The 18,329-nt window shown below is 37.8% G+C and overlaps 1 protein-coding gene across 2 annotated transcripts in view; it reads left to right on the top strand.

Annotated features, from left to right (window-relative positions):
• Positions 1-18,329, top strand: part of ssbp4 (single stranded DNA binding protein 4) — an 83,666-nt gene that overhangs the window by 14,748 nt on the left and 50,589 nt on the right. For both annotated transcript variants that reach the window (XM_079425800.1, XM_079425799.1), the window contains one exon: positions 4,661-4,745. In XM_079425800.1, coding sequence (XP_079281926.1) covers positions 4,661-4,745 — 85 coding nt within the window. The remainder of the gene's footprint in view (positions 1-4,660; positions 4,746-18,329) is intronic.

Below are 18,329 nucleotides of genomic sequence, written 5' to 3' on the forward strand. Positions count from 1 at the left end.
TCCTGGAATGTTTTCCTCAAAAAAGTAATTTCTTTGCAACTGAATAAAGACTTGAACATCTTGGATGAAAAGGGGGTGAATAAATTATCAGGAAATTGTCATTCAGGAAATGAACTAGGCTACTCCTTTAACCAGCTTTTTTGCTAGTAAAAACATGGCTAAGCTAGTGGACTAGTTAGACTAGAAAAAAGCTGCCATAAACCAGTTTGCGCTTGCTTGGAAAATCATGTTTATCTAAGAGGTAGTGTTTACACCAGGGAACCTTAGTGTCCTGGAGCTTTTTTATCTTCTGGTAATTTTTGGAAACATTCATATATGTTATGTTCTTAGCTTACTCAAAAATAAGATCAGTGTGTGTAGATCAGGTTCACATAGAGCAGTGTGTTCATTTATCACACTCCACTTATTCTCCATCTTGGATTACTGGCTCCTCTCTGTGAGATTATTAGGAATCTAGTAGGTTTTGGAGGGTCTCTGTATGGTGTTGACACTATTGGAGGAGCGTCTGTCTGGAGCTGTAACACGTAGAGGAGGGGGGTTGTGTCAGGGTTTTAGGGACTCGGAGGGGCCAAGGAGTACCGCCCTCTTCACCAACCCCCCTCCCCCAAACAAAAGGGCCAGATGGTAAGGGAAAGCAAACCCCTCCCCCCTCTGCATACCCCCACCAACCTTTGTCTGGAGGCCTGTCCTTTGTTTGCGGAAGAACCCTCAAACGGATTAACTCCTTGCATTCCAGTCTTCTTTGTGTTAAACAGCCAAATCTCCTTCTCCACTGCCCACCCCCTTTTGCGTTTTCTTCCCTTCTGTCTAAGGCAGTTTACTCTTGTAAGGGGGTTTGAATGGTAGCACCAGGCTCTAGGGTGGGGCAGAAGGGGGTGGAGGCAAAGTTTGGAGAGAGGGGCAGTCATCCACATCTGTTGTAAGGCAAGCAAGGCAAGGGGTTGGGGGTGGTGGTTTTAGTTGGGGTGCAGGTGTGGATCGCAAAAAAAAAAAAAAAGGATGACCGTTTTTGATTTATCTTGCGCATAGATTTATTTAATTGATGTCTGGTAAGAAAGGAGAAAGTTGAGCGACAGAAATGTTACATGGTTTTACTTTCAGATGACCTAAAGCTGACATTGTTCTTTGTGATTGGTAGAGATGACAGAAAAGCCACACAGAAGTGTTCACCTCAAGTACATTAACTTAAATGCAACTGTTTAACAGAGGAAACAAACAAAAAAAGAAAGGCTGTTGTGGTTGTGTGTGCATTTTAAAGTTGGCCTGGGTGTAAATGAAAACAGGTAGAACGCAACATGTCTTTAAATAATCAATCATACTGCATAAATGTTTCTTCTCTGACATAACACAATCTGCAAATAAATAGGCAGCTGATTTACATCTTACACTGATAACCTCTTAGGTCAGGTCATGTTTTACAATATTGCTTTGATGCTGAGAGCAAAAGAAACGTGGGCTAACAAACGGACATAAAACACTTATTTTATATTGTTTGGTTACGTCTTTTTGTTGTTGCATGCGCGTTGTATAATTTTCTGTTTTCTGTGTAGTACTTTGATGTTTTGCAGCATGTTGTTAAAATCAAAATAATGGCCCAATAATGGATTAATTTTTCTTGTCTTAAAGTAAATAATTTGTCTAACACTGCCAAATGGCTATTTAGGCATTGATTTTTAGCAAACTCTTATTCAGTCTTTTTATGTTTTAATAGGTAAACTCCCATGCCATCTAATTACTTCCTCCAACATATTTGTTTCTTGCTGAATATATAAAAATACGTCATATTGAGGTATTGGAAGTTGTTTCTCTGGGTGTATATTGTCTTATATTATCTATTATCAAAAGGAAAAAAAGTTGGAGACATGGTATGGTGGGAAGTGTACGTGTTCAGGCCTGTTGCATGTGCAGGCAACCAGTGTTTGAGAAACGAATCCAGTTGTTTAGGTCATTGCCCAATCCCAATACCCCAATCCCAATTTTTAAAAAAATAGTTTTTTTCTAGTTTTTCTTGTATGTTTTGAAGTTTTATTACTTTTTTAAATAAACAATTCAGTTTTTATTTGGTTTGTTTTATTTTTTAACATGACAAGATTTTGCATCATTTCAGACTTTGTAAACTAATTGTATTTTAAAAGCCACGCAGGTATGTCATAGTGTCATCACACCAGCTTTTTAAAGACAAACCTCAAAGCATTAAACAAGTTTTCCTGCTGCAATCAAGGTAACCGAACTCACTTTATCAAAAAATAAAAAATAAAAATAAAAAGTTACTTGCTCGTGCTCTCCATTCCTTCCTTGATGTGTGTCTAGTTGCGGCTTTTCAGTAACAAAGTGTAACTGGCGTCTTATTTCCCCTGCACCCTGATTGGATTTGAGATGGTCCTGCTGTCTCCCTCCAGCAGCTTTCCGACAAAGCTGCAATCTCTTTAACGGCAGCTGATAGATATGATAATGCCGCCTGGCTTTATTGTGCACTGACTGAAGGGCGAAGAACAGGCATGACGTTCCTCTGTCAAAGTGCCTTTCTCGCTTTTTCTTTTCCCTTCCTTTCACCTGTTTTATTTGTTTCCTGGTTCATGGCTTCTATACGATGTGAGGTGTAAATGTATGGTACCTCCTACTGAGTGCTCATTTACGTACTTGTGTATGGTTCTTGTAATGCATCTTGTCTTCCTTTTTTTTTTTTTTTCCTTTTTTTTTTTTTCTCTGCTTACTTCTCTCATTTAGATGGAGTAGATCATCCCCACCATTGTTATAAATCACCTCCATGTTATAAAGGAATAGTTGACCCAAAATATCCTACAAATACGTGACTTAATTTCTTCTGTGAAACACAAAAGGCAAAATTTTTGAAGAACATCTTGACATGAATGAGGATTAAGGCTATTTCTCCAAAATGACAAAAAGCAACATTGGTCTAAAGAATGCTATACCAGTTTTTGGAGCTTTACAATGGCCTTGTGTGAAGATCAGGTTGAAATTTAGGCCTATGTACCCTAGCTGTTTTTGATGTTCATGAGAGAAGTTTGATTTGTGAATAAATCATTTAGATTCTGAGAATCTTCATCCATTTCTCAGAAATGGTCTGAATGATTCATTCATGAAATCACAGATGAAATTATATGAACTACCTTTATGGTACTTTTGTGTCCTTTTGAAATGTCATAGAGAAGGGCGACCAGTGTGGTCTTTAAAATGTCTCTTTTTGTGTTCCACTGAAGATGCCTCATTTTGTTCCAAGTCCATGTAGTTTTGAGCAAGTGATGACATAATTTTAATTTTTGGCTGACCTATTCCCAGTAAGAAGTATGAATTCAATCTGCATTTAAATCTAAACTCTTGATTTTTGCTGCAGTTCCTCTACTTTTGTAGTCTGATGAGCTGAATGTTGTTTAACCTTGCTTTCTTATTCCACCCATAAACAGTGAGTGATTTATGAAAGCTGTCATAAGTTATCCTTTGTGTTATGCTCACGAACACAAATCCGTCAAATGGTTTCCACTCCACGGCAAGATATATGAAATGAGTGGAAACTGATTAGCCCCATTGACCTGTCGCTGTGTCGTGAGTGGCTTATTTTGTCCTTTTTGCAATCTGTCATATCAAACGTAAGCTTTTTCCCACATTCAGAACAGAAGTCTAATTTTGTTACATCAGCAGAAATAATGCACAGCGGTAAGAAGTGCTGCCTCGGAAGATGGAACAACTTGTGTTCGTTTTCTTAAGACCTGCTTCAGCAGCTTTTATGAAGCGTCCATTAAATCAATATCTAAAGAGTGAGAGCGGTTTAATGCCGACCTGTTTAACAGGTACTTATTTTCAATTAAGTAATTAAGGGAGCATTTGGAGTGAAACCCGCTCCCCCTAGCAGCCCTTAAGGACCGTATTTCCTTAATTAACAAATATCAAGCCTAATTGATTAGCCACTTGCAGGTCACACCTCATAAAGTGGGAAGCTATCTAAGGGTTATGATTGTAGTGACCCAGCTTTGATGGAAGCTGTCATGTTCTTCTGAGTGTGATGCTCTTCTGTTCTTACTCTGACGTCCTTTTACAGTGTGCTTGAGCCAAAGCCTGATCTAAAACCGTTTCTCACGTTTACATCACAGAAAAATCGAATCTGCATCGCCCCCAAAACCCTGCGGTTCTCACATCTTGCATCACTAACTTGAAAGTTATCAGAAGATTTCATAACTCAATCTGTAAAAAAATCTAAATTAAATTTTCTTAGATGTTAAAAATGCGTTGTATCGTTGTTATAAATTCATTGCGTTGAGTTTTGTTTCTTATTATTTTTAGTGGTTCCATCAAAAAAAGCTCAGAATGGTGAAAAGCCGCTGAATTAAATTATATTGAGTGTTAAAATAAACCCTTAAGGGTTGTAAATGACAATTCCAATGTTGTGTTTTTATTTGTGTGTAGGTGAGTTGCATCCCAGCTGAGCTCAAGGTTTTCTGTAAAAATGTTTTCGGTAAAGACTAGGCTAATTGGAGAAATTAGAACAAGAAGACCCGGAACACACCATGCCATTCAGTACTATTTTTCACGTGGCCTTGATGTGTTAAGTGTACCACAGCCTGTTGGTGTTTAGTTTGGCAGCTGTTTAGTTCGGTGAAGTTCATTTGATACTCAGCTTTGTTTATTCTGCCTTATTTTGCAGTGTATTCTGGGATCTGTACTGTGCAGCTCCAGATCGACGGGAGACATGTGAACATTCCAGCGAGGCCAAGGCTTTCCACGATTATGTGAGTTCCTTTTTTATCCGCCGTGGGGTTGGGTTGAATCTGAAGTTCTGCTGTTGGTGACTTTGTTAACCCAAATGATCAGGTTTACTGTCTGTTTACAGTTACCTGTGCTGTTTATCTTAAGCTTTGGGTCATTTTTGATAAAACGCATGTGCTATAAATATGTTCAACCAGGTTGTGACTTTTATCACAGAAAATTTTGTAAGATCTATAAATATCATCTTAAATCTGTGGTAGCTTCATTGTCGACGTACCAGGATACACCTTTGGTTCTAATAAAGTTCTGGCACAATAGCCTAGATGCTTAAAGGGATGGTTCACCCCAAAAAGAAAATTATAGTATAATTTACTTAACTTCATGTTGTTCCAAACCTGTATGACTTGCATTCTGCTGTGCAACACAAAACAAGATATTTTGAGAACTGTCTTTTAGGTCCATAAAAAAGTCAATTGGACGCCAAATGTCAAGATTTCCAGTTTTGTGTTCTGCAGAAGAAAGTAAGTCATTCAAGTTTGGAACAACAAGAAGGTGATGGACACAATTTAAATTTTTGGACGATCTATCCTTTTAAGGCTGCAGGATTAAGAGTAGGCTGGGCTATCTTGAAGATCTGCACCATGACCCATTTGACCCCTTGATCTGCGGAAGACCTTTTAAGTTGGTAATGGAGAACTGGAGTTATATGAAAGTAGCTATGATTTACCGCTAACTGTTAGCACTGGAGTCTCACCTGGGCCAGATCTCAGGGCTTGAGTCATGAAAGGGATTATGTGTCTATTCTTGCTTCAGACATTTAATTTAATGGACTTGCTAGCAGAGAACAGTTACAAGTTTGTGTCAGCTGCCTGCTGAAATTTCAACCAATTGGAATCGGCGCGCATGTGTACGGCCTCTATAAGATTAATTACATGGTTAATTAAACGCCATGCTTAATTAAGTCTGACGTGTGTTCAATTAATCTATAAGCCTAATCATTTCTAACACTCAGTGGACACCTGGGATTGTCGAAATGAGTGTTCTGACGACCCCCTCCTCCGCACGACTGACCACCCGTGTTCGAAGTTGACGCGGCTGTTGTGAAACAGGCTGTCTGCTCCGATCGACTGTTTGAAATGCTCGGTGGCCTTTTCTAAGTAAACTCCAGATCCGTTTCTAGGCTTTGCTACTGGACCTCTGGGACTCGGCGAGTTTGAAAAGCTCAGATGTCCTGCCCCCAAATTCTAGTCTGAGGATTAATGACCGGTTTCCCCTGACCTTTAACCCTCGGCAAAGTTCAGGAGGTCAGAGCATATCCGGCCTGTGTTGTGTCCCATTCCGAATGTTTTCGCAAATCTTTTCATCAGGCTATTAGGGCTGGGCGATAAGGCCTAAATAAAAAAATCCCAGATTTGTTCATAAATAATCAGATTTACGATTTAAATCGATCCCCCCCCCCCCCCTACTTAAAATCAATCTGCAGATGACAAAGAAATTGTTGAAAACAAGTTCTAACTTTATGGAGTGTCTATTTAAACTAAGTGCAAGTAGCCCGCCTTTTTGGCAAAGGCTATTTACACTAACTACGCCCACCAACGTGCAATTGAGTTAGTCAACAAAAAGACGCCCATATAGCATCAATTTCAGTGCTGTAGATGGTAAGGCGCATGCTTTTTGATGCGATCGACCCGAGTTCGAGCCCGCCTTTTACCAAACTTTTTTTCTCCCTTTTCAAATCTCATATCGCATCGGAAAGGCATTTATTTTCAAATAATCAAGGAAATAATCGAAGTTGAAAATAAAAGTATTGGGTAGGGTTAGGGTAGGTGTAGGGAGGGCTTTATTGTCCCAATAAGGTGACATCCATTTAATAATTTGAATTAAGTAAAATTTATTTATATAGCATCTTTCACAGACAAGGAGTCACAAAGTGCTTTACAACACTATCAGTAAAACAAATCAAACATACATTCAATCAAAAATAAAATTTAAAAACATAAAAACAAAACAAATTACAGACTGAATATCTCAGAAATTTAATAAGAGCCAAACTGTACTGTTAATTAAAAGCTTTTCCAAAGAGGTGCATCTTTAGTTGTCTTTTAAAGAGTCTACAGAGCCCATTGTTCTAAGTGTTAGAGGGAGAGAGTTACAGAGCCTTGGAGCCACAGCACAAAAAGCACGATCACCTTTTGTCTTAAGACGTGTTATAGGTATAGTTAGAAGGTCCAGGTCAGAAGACCTTAAAGACCGACCAGGAGAATGTGCATATAATAGTATAATGTCTTATAATAATTAAAACTATCATTTACACTCAATACGTTATTATTGCGTACGGTTTTATAATGTACTACAATACTGAGGTGCAGATAATTGCCACTATTTGCAATAAATAGCCTAGCATAAATACCAGAAAATCTTGCTATTTTAACATGGTGTAAATAGAATCCATCGCTATTTGCACTTAGTGTAAATGGTATCTATTGCTAAGAAAATATGCTATTTGCACTTATAGTATAAATAGTATAAAAATAGCTATAAATGGCTATTTTCACTTATTAGTATAAATAGAATCTAATTGCTATTTGCACTCAGTGCTCACTGATAGCCGCTGCCCTAACTTTATTTTGTTTTGATTTTTCCTTCTGGGATTTGATCTGGATTTCCCCCCTTGGGGTTAAAGTGATATCAGAAACAACAAGCCAAAAAGACAGTGAAAATGTAACATAAAATAACGTAACATAACATAAAATGTAACGTAGGCCTGACATAAGACATAAAATTATGTGACGCCCTTTGGCCTGAATCGTGAATCAGTATTCAGAAAGGCACAGAAAACAAATAACGATTGCTAACGGTTGCCTGTTACATTACCAGTGTTTCCCACAGACTTGGACTTTATTTGCGGCTGCATATATGCAAATTAATTCTCTGCCAGCAGGAGGCGCTTGTAGAGCAGGAGAAATAGAGGTTTCCCCGGTAACGCTGTACACAAATTAGCCCTCTGCTCACAAACGCTGTGACGCTTCGATTCTGAAACGTGCGGTGCTTGCTTATTCAACGAAGTCAAAGTTTTTGAAAAAAAAAAAAAAAAAAACAATTTGCCGCCACAAATAAATCAATGTATGCGAAACACTGCATTACAGAACATAAAATTTCACTTAGCCTACCACATAGAGCAAGGAGAGATGACGGAGGACGATGACGAATGATTTGCAGATCCTGAGCACCATGACAAACATCTAATCTTGTAAAATGTGTGGCAAGTAGGCTACTGACGCTCCATAGTAAAAACAGAGTACGTGCGATCGCCAATCTCGAAAGTGAAACTAAAAAGCCATCTTGCATTCAAAAGCAGTTCCAATGCCATGCATAATAGCGGCTTCATGATGCCTGCAATTTTATATACAGTATGATTACCTACTGATATAACTGCGAGAGAAAGTATTGATATTTATCTCCTATCTCGTATTTTTTGGAGTTCTGTAGTACACGTCGTTTTTTTTTTTTTTTTTTAGAAAAAACGATTTTCATTCAAACAAGCCGACATAAACTACACATTCGAGTTAATCGATAAAATCGATTTATCGCCCAGCCCTACAGGCTATTAATCTCCATTTGCTTTCAGAATGTTGTGTCCAGTGGACTAATTTTGAGTTTGGGGTTTTTATTAATTGGGCTAGGATGAAGTGAACACATCAAGTTCTTTCCTCGAGGGTTACTCGGCACCGTTGAGCAATTTCCCCAGCCGTCAACTCTCGAGCCAATGGCTGGCCACTTCTTGGAAGACCTGAGGCAATTTTTTTGTCTATTTTTGAGGCTTTTGTAGACACCAGGCTAATGTTGTGTGAAGAATCTTACAGTGGAGGTCGTGATGAGTTTTGGTGGTGATGGGGGTGGTGGAGATGGAGGACGAGGAGGCTGCGGCGGTCCCATGGGTCGCTCCAGACCTGTCTCTGTCTGATTAACTTCAGCTCTGGGATCCCTGTGGACCGGCCGCCCCATCAAGCCTGCTATCTCAGGCAAGGCTGATAACAGTGCCCATTCCCTAGCGTGTCAGTGGATCAGGGGCAGAAAAACAAGCGGGTTCCCAAGAGTCAAATCCTCCTCACTGTCAGCGCCACAGTTATATTGGCTTCTCCAAGTCAGGGCTTCAACGGTGACTAGGTTTTTGCAGTCGTAGAATTAAATCGTTATAGTTTGTTCGTAAACTTCTTGGTGGTGGAATTTGGGGAAACTCTGAATCTTCCTCCTTTTTGCCTACCCTTCTTTTCTCTTTTTTTCTCAAGTGACCAGTGATGCACTTTGCGCGAGTAAGTCCTCCAGTTGGGAGGAAAGATAATGGGATATAACATGCAAATCTTGAGATCTGTGGAATCTGGTTCATAACTAATCCGAGGATTGCTATAGGATTGTGTCTCTGGCTGGGCTCCCAGAAGTGGAGAGCCAGTTCCCCAAAACCAGGCAGCCACTAGTACCACCAAGAAACCCTCGATACCACGTCTTTACCACCCATCCCCCCCTTTTAAACAGACAGGGTCATCTGGAATTACTTCAGTGTACTTGTATACAAGATATTGATTGCTACTCTCAGTTATAGAGGATCTGAAATCACCATTTAGTCCAATATTGGGGTCGCTTACTGAATAGAAAGAAGGGAAAAGAGAAAAAACATTGAGGAAAGGAAGGGAAAGCAGGATATAGTGGTACCTGTTCACTGCAAACTTCCTGAAACTCCCACAGAAGCCTGTCTCCCATCAGGGCCTTTGTCTAAACCTCTGTATTTAGTTACACCAGCAGAATGGTTTGCATATTTGTCATGTTATTTTGCATGTGGAATTGCTTGTAAACAGATGAGTTCATAACAGTATTGTTCTGATGAGTGATTTGAACGATCTTATCCTTTATTTTATGATTGCCGTCAGAGCTGCGGCCTAGTATTTTTTTGTTTTGTTTTGTTTGTTGTTCAGATAGAGCCTTTTCCAGTTTTATCTAGATGGTAATCCTAGTTCTGTGAAAAGTCTAGTGATGTTCGTGTGGTAATTGCGCATTATTAATTTGGAGATCTTCAGGAACTCCGGAAGGAATTTCATAAAACAAGCTTTATCATAAATTTATCTATATCGGTTGATATTGTATGTATGTTATTGATATTGATATTGGCCAATTTTCTTGGCCATTTTTTGTGCCTGTGTGACCTGCTGATATATATATATATATATATATATGTATATATGTATATATATGCTTGTAAAATGGTACAGCTTTTTAAATCTCTGAAAGTACATTCTTAACTTCAGTCAGTCAAGCATTATAATATGACATGATAATCAAGTATTATTTAATGATAGAACTTAGTAATTAGAATTAAAACTTAGTAACCATGTATGAATGCATAGACATTTTAACTGAATTTAGGACTGGTGGTGGTGCTTTTTTGGTCATTCAGTGTTTCTTTAAAAAAAAAAAAGGAAAAAACTAACAATAATATTGATAAGACGATAATAATAATAAAAATACGAATTCTGCTAATAAGAACATTATAAAACGCACTAAAGATTAACAAGCTGCTGAATTTATGAATATTAATCAGTTTGTGTGCGTTCACTCGAACTGATTTGTGGAAATCAAAACAGGGATGATAATAGGTGAGCGCCAGCCAATAAGGTTACCGTTTGCGCATTAGTTCTGCCCACTGCCGGAAAACCCTGCAGTTCTTAAAAGCTGAAAAAATCCAAAGGAACTCCGTTATTTTGAGAGGAAAATACAACAAAGAATATTGTTTACATGTAGCGCGTCAATTCTGCATGTAAGACTCTCTCTTGCTCTCTCTGCTCGGTGAGTAATGCAGCGTTACACTAGTGTTCACGGTACGTCACATACAGGTGCGCTGCGCATCCATTGAGATGAACTGAAAAATAGCACAGATCGCTTGACTGAGCGAAACTCTGAAGTGCTCAGTCAGAGTGTTTGGCGAGTTAAAATACATCTGTGCTAAACCTATACTTAGCCTCCAACTCACACACTGGTGACTGGTTGATGAAGTTGATGTGCCATAAATGCTTTTACACTGCAAAATTTAGAATGCAAAAATAATTTTATAAGATTAATGTTTTAAATATTTTTTAACCATACGAATAAAATATGTTGGGAAAAATGCAATGATAGTTTTACATATGAGACCAAACCAATAGGTGGCGGCAAATGACTGTTTGAATGAGTTAGTCATTAGTCCTTTATTCAACAGATTCGTTCAAATGGCTGATTCATTCAGAAACGAGGCAAGAATTGGTTACTGAATCATTGACTCACTTAATTCGTTCAAAAACATTTATTCATTCAGTAACGAAACACTGCTGTGTGTTGCTCTGAGACACAAAACAGTTCTACTGTGGCTTTGATTGGAGCTATTTTCATCAGCGAAATTGAGCAAAAACAGTCAATATTGTGTCTAAAATGTAAGTCACTTAATTTTTACTTGTTTATTGAACTACTATTGTATAAAATCACATGGTTGATGTATATATTTAGAATGGACAGATACTAAGTTAATTAATAAGCAAAATGGTACCAATATATTAAGCATCACTAGCAAGAACCTGTCTAATGTAAATTCCCCAAAGAACCAGGCCAGGCGAACCCAAAACCATCCTAAATATTCAAGGCCTCCTTAGATTGATAATTCAGCCAAAAATTTTAATTTTGATAATTTATTCAGCCTCTTGTCTTTCCAAATTTGTAAGTTTCTGTCTTTTTATGTTCAGAAGATAAGTCAATGTGGTAGTGTTGTCAAAAATATCGATATTTCGATAAATATCGATACTGAAATATCTGAACGGTACCAATATTAATTTCCCGAAGTATCGATACACCGATACTAGCCGAGCTGTCACTTTCACTTCTCTCCAAAGGCGCGTGGACAAGCACCACACGTGACCACACTCGTCTCCTTCGCTCTGGTTAAATAGCAAAAGTGAAGTGAATAGAAAGATGACTGCTCTGGTTGTTAAAGAACACAGCAGGAGCGCTGTCTGTAGGGATCTATGATCTCCGCAATGCAGAGAACGCGCACGGAATCCAGTCATAAAACGGAATTTACAGTTTAACGCGGAATGTCACGGAATTTGTCAAAGTTTGGATGAATTAATCAAAAGTAGGTCATTACACTTAAATCAAATCGCGATATGGACTAGTATCTGTAAATATTAAGCTGCAAAAGTGGATTTAAATATGAATCCTGCATGTTCTGCGCGTCTCTGTGTGAATGTGCTGCAGGTGCGGTTGTGTTTACTAATGTGGCGCTCGCGGTGATTTCAGCGTCTGCCGTCTCAATGAGGACATAAATACATCAACAATATCTCCAGAACTGATCTGAAAGGCACTTTACGAGCATTTTACCATTTAATTTGAGTAAAACTAGCATCATATCATACACACACAGAACTTTAGAAGTATTCACGGCAACCCGTCAAATTAAAAGTTCGGTTTAACTTAGCCTATTAAAGACCGTGTGCCAGAAATAGGCTATATTACTATTATTTAGTAGAATGTACATAATACTACTACTTACTACTACTGTTAATTTTTTTAAAGAAATAATCACAAAATATTTAAATTTTAATAGTAAATCCCCTTCATTTGCCAAAAATGTAAATGTTTAATTTTCATTAATTCAAATATAAATTAATTAAAATTGTTTTATGCCTTCATCTGATATCCAGTAAAATTTAAATACACAACACAGAATTTCTGAGGGGGAAAACACATTTCATAAGGCTACTGTAAGAATAAATAAAAATTGTTTGTATGCATTCAAATAATAGACATGCTAAAACACAGAATTTGGTAACAATAAAACATAAGGTGAGAAAAAAATAAAACATTTCATACGGCCCTAAACGTGTCATTTTTGTTACACTTTTAATAAATTAAATGTTAAATTGTATAATTTTCATGATTTTAATGAATTAGACATGCTTTTAGATTAATAGTATTTAATTTGACCATTTAAAAAAAAGAGTCCAGAAAAATTCAAACGGAATCCAGAAAATTTTAAATGGGAAAAATTTAATGTAGAAAATTTTTTAACGGAATTTGGGGAAAAATAAAACTGATTTCATAGGGCCCTATATCTGGAAATATTTTGGTTATGAAGCAAATGAGAATATCAACAAATAGAACTTTGGATTTTAATTAGTACATGTATTAGTAAACGTTAGTTTCAATTAACATTTAACTAAGATTAATAAATAAATCAACAAATGCAGTACCTCAAGACATTTTTTTGTTCATGTAAAATATACCGCATGTTCTCGACTTGTTACATTTATCTTTAAATTAAAAAAATTACCCCCTTAATATTGTGGCAGTTTTTTTCTCCATGGTATCGAATATCGATATTTTTCAAGGTATCGTATCGAAGTTAGAAATTCCAGTATCGTGACAACACTACAATGTGGTCCAAAACCCCATTGACTTAAATTCTATGGACAGTCATGCACGTTTGGAAAAAGCTTTTTGGGCAAAGCATCGCTTGGGTTTTTAAGACCAATTAATACTTTGTGACCTACTGACTAGTCTGTTTTGAAAAGACACTTTTGGACATCCTTAATGTCATCCAAACTGTCTGCTACATCAAGTGTCACGCTCTGAAAGATGGCTTTCAGATCCACATCCCATCACGTACTGACAGAAACATTGCAAGTACATAATGGAGGCCCTTTTCTTGACCCTCAGCACTCTTGAGTTGCTCTGTTACACCGTTTAAATTGGAACATAACTAACACCGATTTCAGCCGTCACATATGCCTACACGACAGACATGAGCGTTCCTTGACACACTTACGAGGCAGAAAACTTGGAGAGGACGGAAGGGTCACAGACGAACATGTTTTTCGTTGCAGCATCTTTTGGCAGCGTTCTGCGTCATTGAAAAGGCGATTGGAGGAACAGGTGGTTTTATATATATATATATATATATATATATATATATATATATATATATATATATATATATATATATATATATATATATATATATATATATATATATATATATATATATATATCTATCTATCCAAGCGTTTCGAAAGTGAATAAGCATTGGTCATTGTCTTCGTCTTTCTTGTTTCATGCGCTTCCAGGTGGTCCTGATGACTAATGCGTGACTGTGATTTTTGAATGTGAGCTACATGCCGCTTTTCTCCTCTCAATCTGAGCTGTTCTCTCTGCATCATCTGCCCTAGCGTTCACCTGTCTGTTTTTCCCCTTTCGTATGTTCAGTTTCTGCCCTTTTTCATTTTATATTTTTCAAAATGCCTCCCATTCGCTTGCTCTCAATGAGAATTATCAGCGTTTTGAAAGATGACAAAAAGGAATAAACTTTAAAGGAATGAACAATGACTCACACACGTTTTTACGCTTTGTCGTTGTTCACCTTCATCTTCCTCTTCCTCTTTGTTGATTTCCCAGCTGAAAAGCACCAGGAGAGCTACTTGTTTTGTCAAATTTCACAGCTATCCCTGTTCACCAGCTAACCCAGCATGAAAATATGTTTAAAAAAAGTCTTACCACCCCTTTTCTATCTTTTAAAGCTTTTATGACTTTCCTGAGCTTTTAAAAATAAGTGTGAAATGTGGTCTGTTTGTTTTGTCTAGCCATAAGAGACATCAAGAGTTACTTTGACCCTTTGTTTGTTGTTTACATTTCAGAGCGTCTGGATATAGAGGACAGGTGTGTCTGAGGGTCATTTGTTTATTTTGAAATTCTACCACATCTTGCTAGATATTTAGGTCTGAAATTTAAGTAGCGGAAGGGCCTTGTTTCATCTTGAAGAGGTGACCTGTATGTTATCAATCCAGTACCTGTACCATGGTTGGTTGTCTTATTAGCACTGTTTTTATCGTTCCTTGGCTTGTTGGTACCACTTTGTGTCCTTTACTGTGTGTTGAAGCAATCGTCACGATACAGTATATGCATTTCCTTGTAAGTTGCTCTGGTGAGGCGGCGTTTGCCAAGAAAATAAATGGAATTTAAATGTCATCTGTCTGGAGGAGGTGTGACCTGAACTCCGTCTGAATTTCCACAATTGCAAGTCTCCCTGGCCAACCCAGATTTAGGTCCAGGGATACTCGTTTCTCTCAGAAAATGGAATAAATTACAGGCATTAAATGGAAAAAAACAAAAATATAAACTGGTGACTCTACAGGCAACATTGCAGATTTTGTTGCAGCATTACCACTGTCCTGCAATGTGGCTTTCCGGTTAACATTACTTTAGGTTTTGACTGATAACCAATAAATATTATCATTGTCAACATAATTTATGGTCTGCAATCAAGCTGTCTTTTCACTTTCGCTGACATTTGCATACAATACTTGCATTTCATCCCTAGGGGCAGTCGCTCGAAACTTTACTGCTTCTTATTGTTAATTTTGTTAACGAAAACCATAACGAAAGTTTTGGCTTAGGTTGCGTATGCAGACCGATCGGTGTATGACATCAAAGTGCCATACAGACGGTTCCTTATGCTTTCTAAACGCTCTTGAGGTACTTTGATGTCAAACACTTATCGGTCTGAGCTGCGCCACTTTAAGTCAAACACACCTAATATGTACGCGTAACTACATCGCTTTGACCGTTGATCCCACCTTCTCACCACCATGATTGGTCCCTTATGTACAATGCCTGCATGTTATTGGTCAAACTACTTTTCGACCTTCAGGAAACTGGAAAACAAAGCCAAAATAAATCCTGGCAAGGACATGTCCAGGCGAAATGGCACGTATGGTCACCCTAATTTAATACACAGAGCTGTAGATTGCTGACAAGCTACGCAATTCATCTGTGATTTATGAACGCGATATTGCATAGCTTGTTAGCGATCTACAGCACTGTGTATTAAATGCCGCTCCATCTGAAAGCATGTGAAGGAGATTAACTACTAATCACAGAACCGGCTTTACTGACGAGATGTGCATATCAATCGCATGCGATTAATCGTGCTGCCCTACTTCTCTGTTTAAAGGATATGTTTTCTGTCTGGTGTTTTGCTTAACTTTTGCAATCTGGCAACCATGTGCACACACTCACTCTTCATTCGCATCTCCATGTGAGATGTTCAGCTTAAACTAAAGTGTCATTAACCCTTTCTGTATTCTGTAACAAGATCTCAACTTTTTTTTTTTTTTGAGATTGTGGTTGCTGAATAAATGCACTTACTCAACTGCTGTTGTTTTAATATAGAAACATTATTGCAATTTGTAATTGTTGGAATTACTGTTCAGAATTTTACTGTTTTTTTATATATATATATATATATATTTATTTATTTATTTATTTATTTATTTATTTATTTTTTATTTGTATGCATATCTACAAAGTATATATCCAAATCTTTGATATTATGTATTAAATAGCATGTAATAAATCAGTATACTAGATTTGGTAAAATAAACCATGTGTACGAGTCCACATTCTGTTGATTTGTGCTTATTGGTTAAAGTGCAATACCTGAAATGTAAAAATAAATTTCTCAAATTACAACGGTCATTGCGTTTTTTATTATTTTGAGCAAAAGTACAGCTACATAACATATGGTTGGGCGATCTCACAGTCTAGTTGCAAATATTTGAATATTTCAACTCAACTAAAGTTCAAAACAATTAGAAATTTTTTAGCTAGGTCTATAGTCCTAGCTCCTGTACTATTAATTTTTAAATTAAGGACTTCCAGTTTGTCGTTTTTTGGAGATTGAAAATGTGTCATCGTTATTATTTTCGAACCTCCATCTTTCCTTTTTTGGTTTATGAACGCATACGTGGCCAATGCCTTCTTGGTGACCTTCACATTGAAGGTTATCACGATGAACTAGGGAGTCACAAACAATGAAATAAAGTTATTCTCCATTGACTGACTCGCCCTTCTGTCTTGATCTGTTCTTCAGAAGCAGGAGGTGTTTGCTTGCTTTCTGCGCAATGCTTCAGATTCCTGTTTGCACTGCTGTGGGTTTTGTCCGAATAAACCATCTGGTTCTTCTGCGAGTGTCAATACAGAGACCACAGTGGTGTGTTTTTCTTATAACCTTGCAAGGGGGTGTGAATCAAGGGATACCACAGTTATTCCAAGTCTCTCGATTTCATTTAGTTCCTCTTTGTTGCGACAGCGGTGGGCAGCGCTGGTGGCTGCGAGGTTAAGTTAGCAGGTCCCACAGCTGGCATTTACCACATCTGGCACCGTTGGCATAGCGGGCCACCCTTCTCTGCTCTGCTTTCAAGTGCCGACTTGGCGCAATGAAGTAACACTGTCCATTTGTAATACAGTGGTGTGCTCGGGATCAAGTTTCAACAGGCTTCCACGGATTGCAAGGAAAAAGCCACAAAACTAGCATAAATCCCTCAAAACAAGCTCCGTCTTTAGGTTCCTGTAGATTGGGTTTACTCACGCAGGCAGCGTTTATGACTGGAGATTACGTTATTTGATTTGGGTGGAGTGTTTATTTTTCCACTTTTCACCTCCGCACACACATACTACGCTGTGGTGAAAGATGCAGCGGCTCATCGTCTCTGTCTTGTGGTGCCTTGGGTCTATTCCCAGACAGTGAGCGTAATGCAGAGTAATTATTATTTTTATACCATGTGCTTCCAGAGGCTTTCACTAGAAGTCAAAATGGCTCCCCACTGACCGGCTTATTACCTCTGAGGCCGTGCCCACACCTGCCTCTAGTCGTACCTTGGCAGAGCTGTACCCTGCTGCCCCAGCGACAGAATGACGGGGCTTAACTGGGATGGTTCTTTACATGTCTTAATTGCCACGTTCACTGCTTTCACTGTCTCAACATTTCACAAGATCCTTTCTTTCTTCTTTGCTTGCTTTCACAAAAAAGTACATTTGCTTTCTTGTATGGCTGCTTGCTTTCCTGTTTCACTAGAAGTTATATTACTATGGTACTTTTACCTTGACTTTTTGACATGGTATTTTTCTTTTCACCTTTCTTTTCTTTTCTGAAAAAAAGAGTACTTTTTAAACATGGACAATGGCATTATCATTGTTTTTCTTTTTTTCTACCTGAGAAAGTCAGTGTTGCTGTAGGCTATTACCTTGACTTCTTACACATGTACAGTACCATGGTATTTTCCTCCTTTTCTTTTTTTTGTTCTTTTCTGCTGTTTTTCTGTGGTATTACCTTGATGTTTTTTTTCTTTTCATTAAATGCTATGAATATCGATTAATTATTAATTTTTATACGAATATGGTAATCACTTAGTACTATGGCGTACATCAGAATATTATGATATTACTGTTTCTACACCGGTAACAAAGCAGCACTTTTTTTCTAACAAAAATGACCAAACTTACCATGGTATTACCAACTGACACCGTGGCACCTTTTTGCTTTCTGTGCTTGCTTTTTTGCATTGCTAACAGATGGCAATACTGTATTGCTTTATTACCCTGCTTTTCTGATGTACTTTGAAGTAATAGTGTATCAATATAGTTACTGTTTTTTTTTTTTTTGTCCGTTCGCTCTGAATTCTTATCCTCTTTTAACCCAGCTCTGACGGCTCTGTTCAGAGAGCTAAAAATGCATCTGTCTCTGAGCTGATCAG

The sequence above is a fragment of the Barbus barbus genome, assembly GCF_936440315.1.
Source record: "Barbus barbus genome assembly, chromosome: 9".
Taxonomy (NCBI): Eukaryota; Metazoa; Chordata; class Actinopteri; order Cypriniformes; family Cyprinidae; genus Barbus; species Barbus barbus.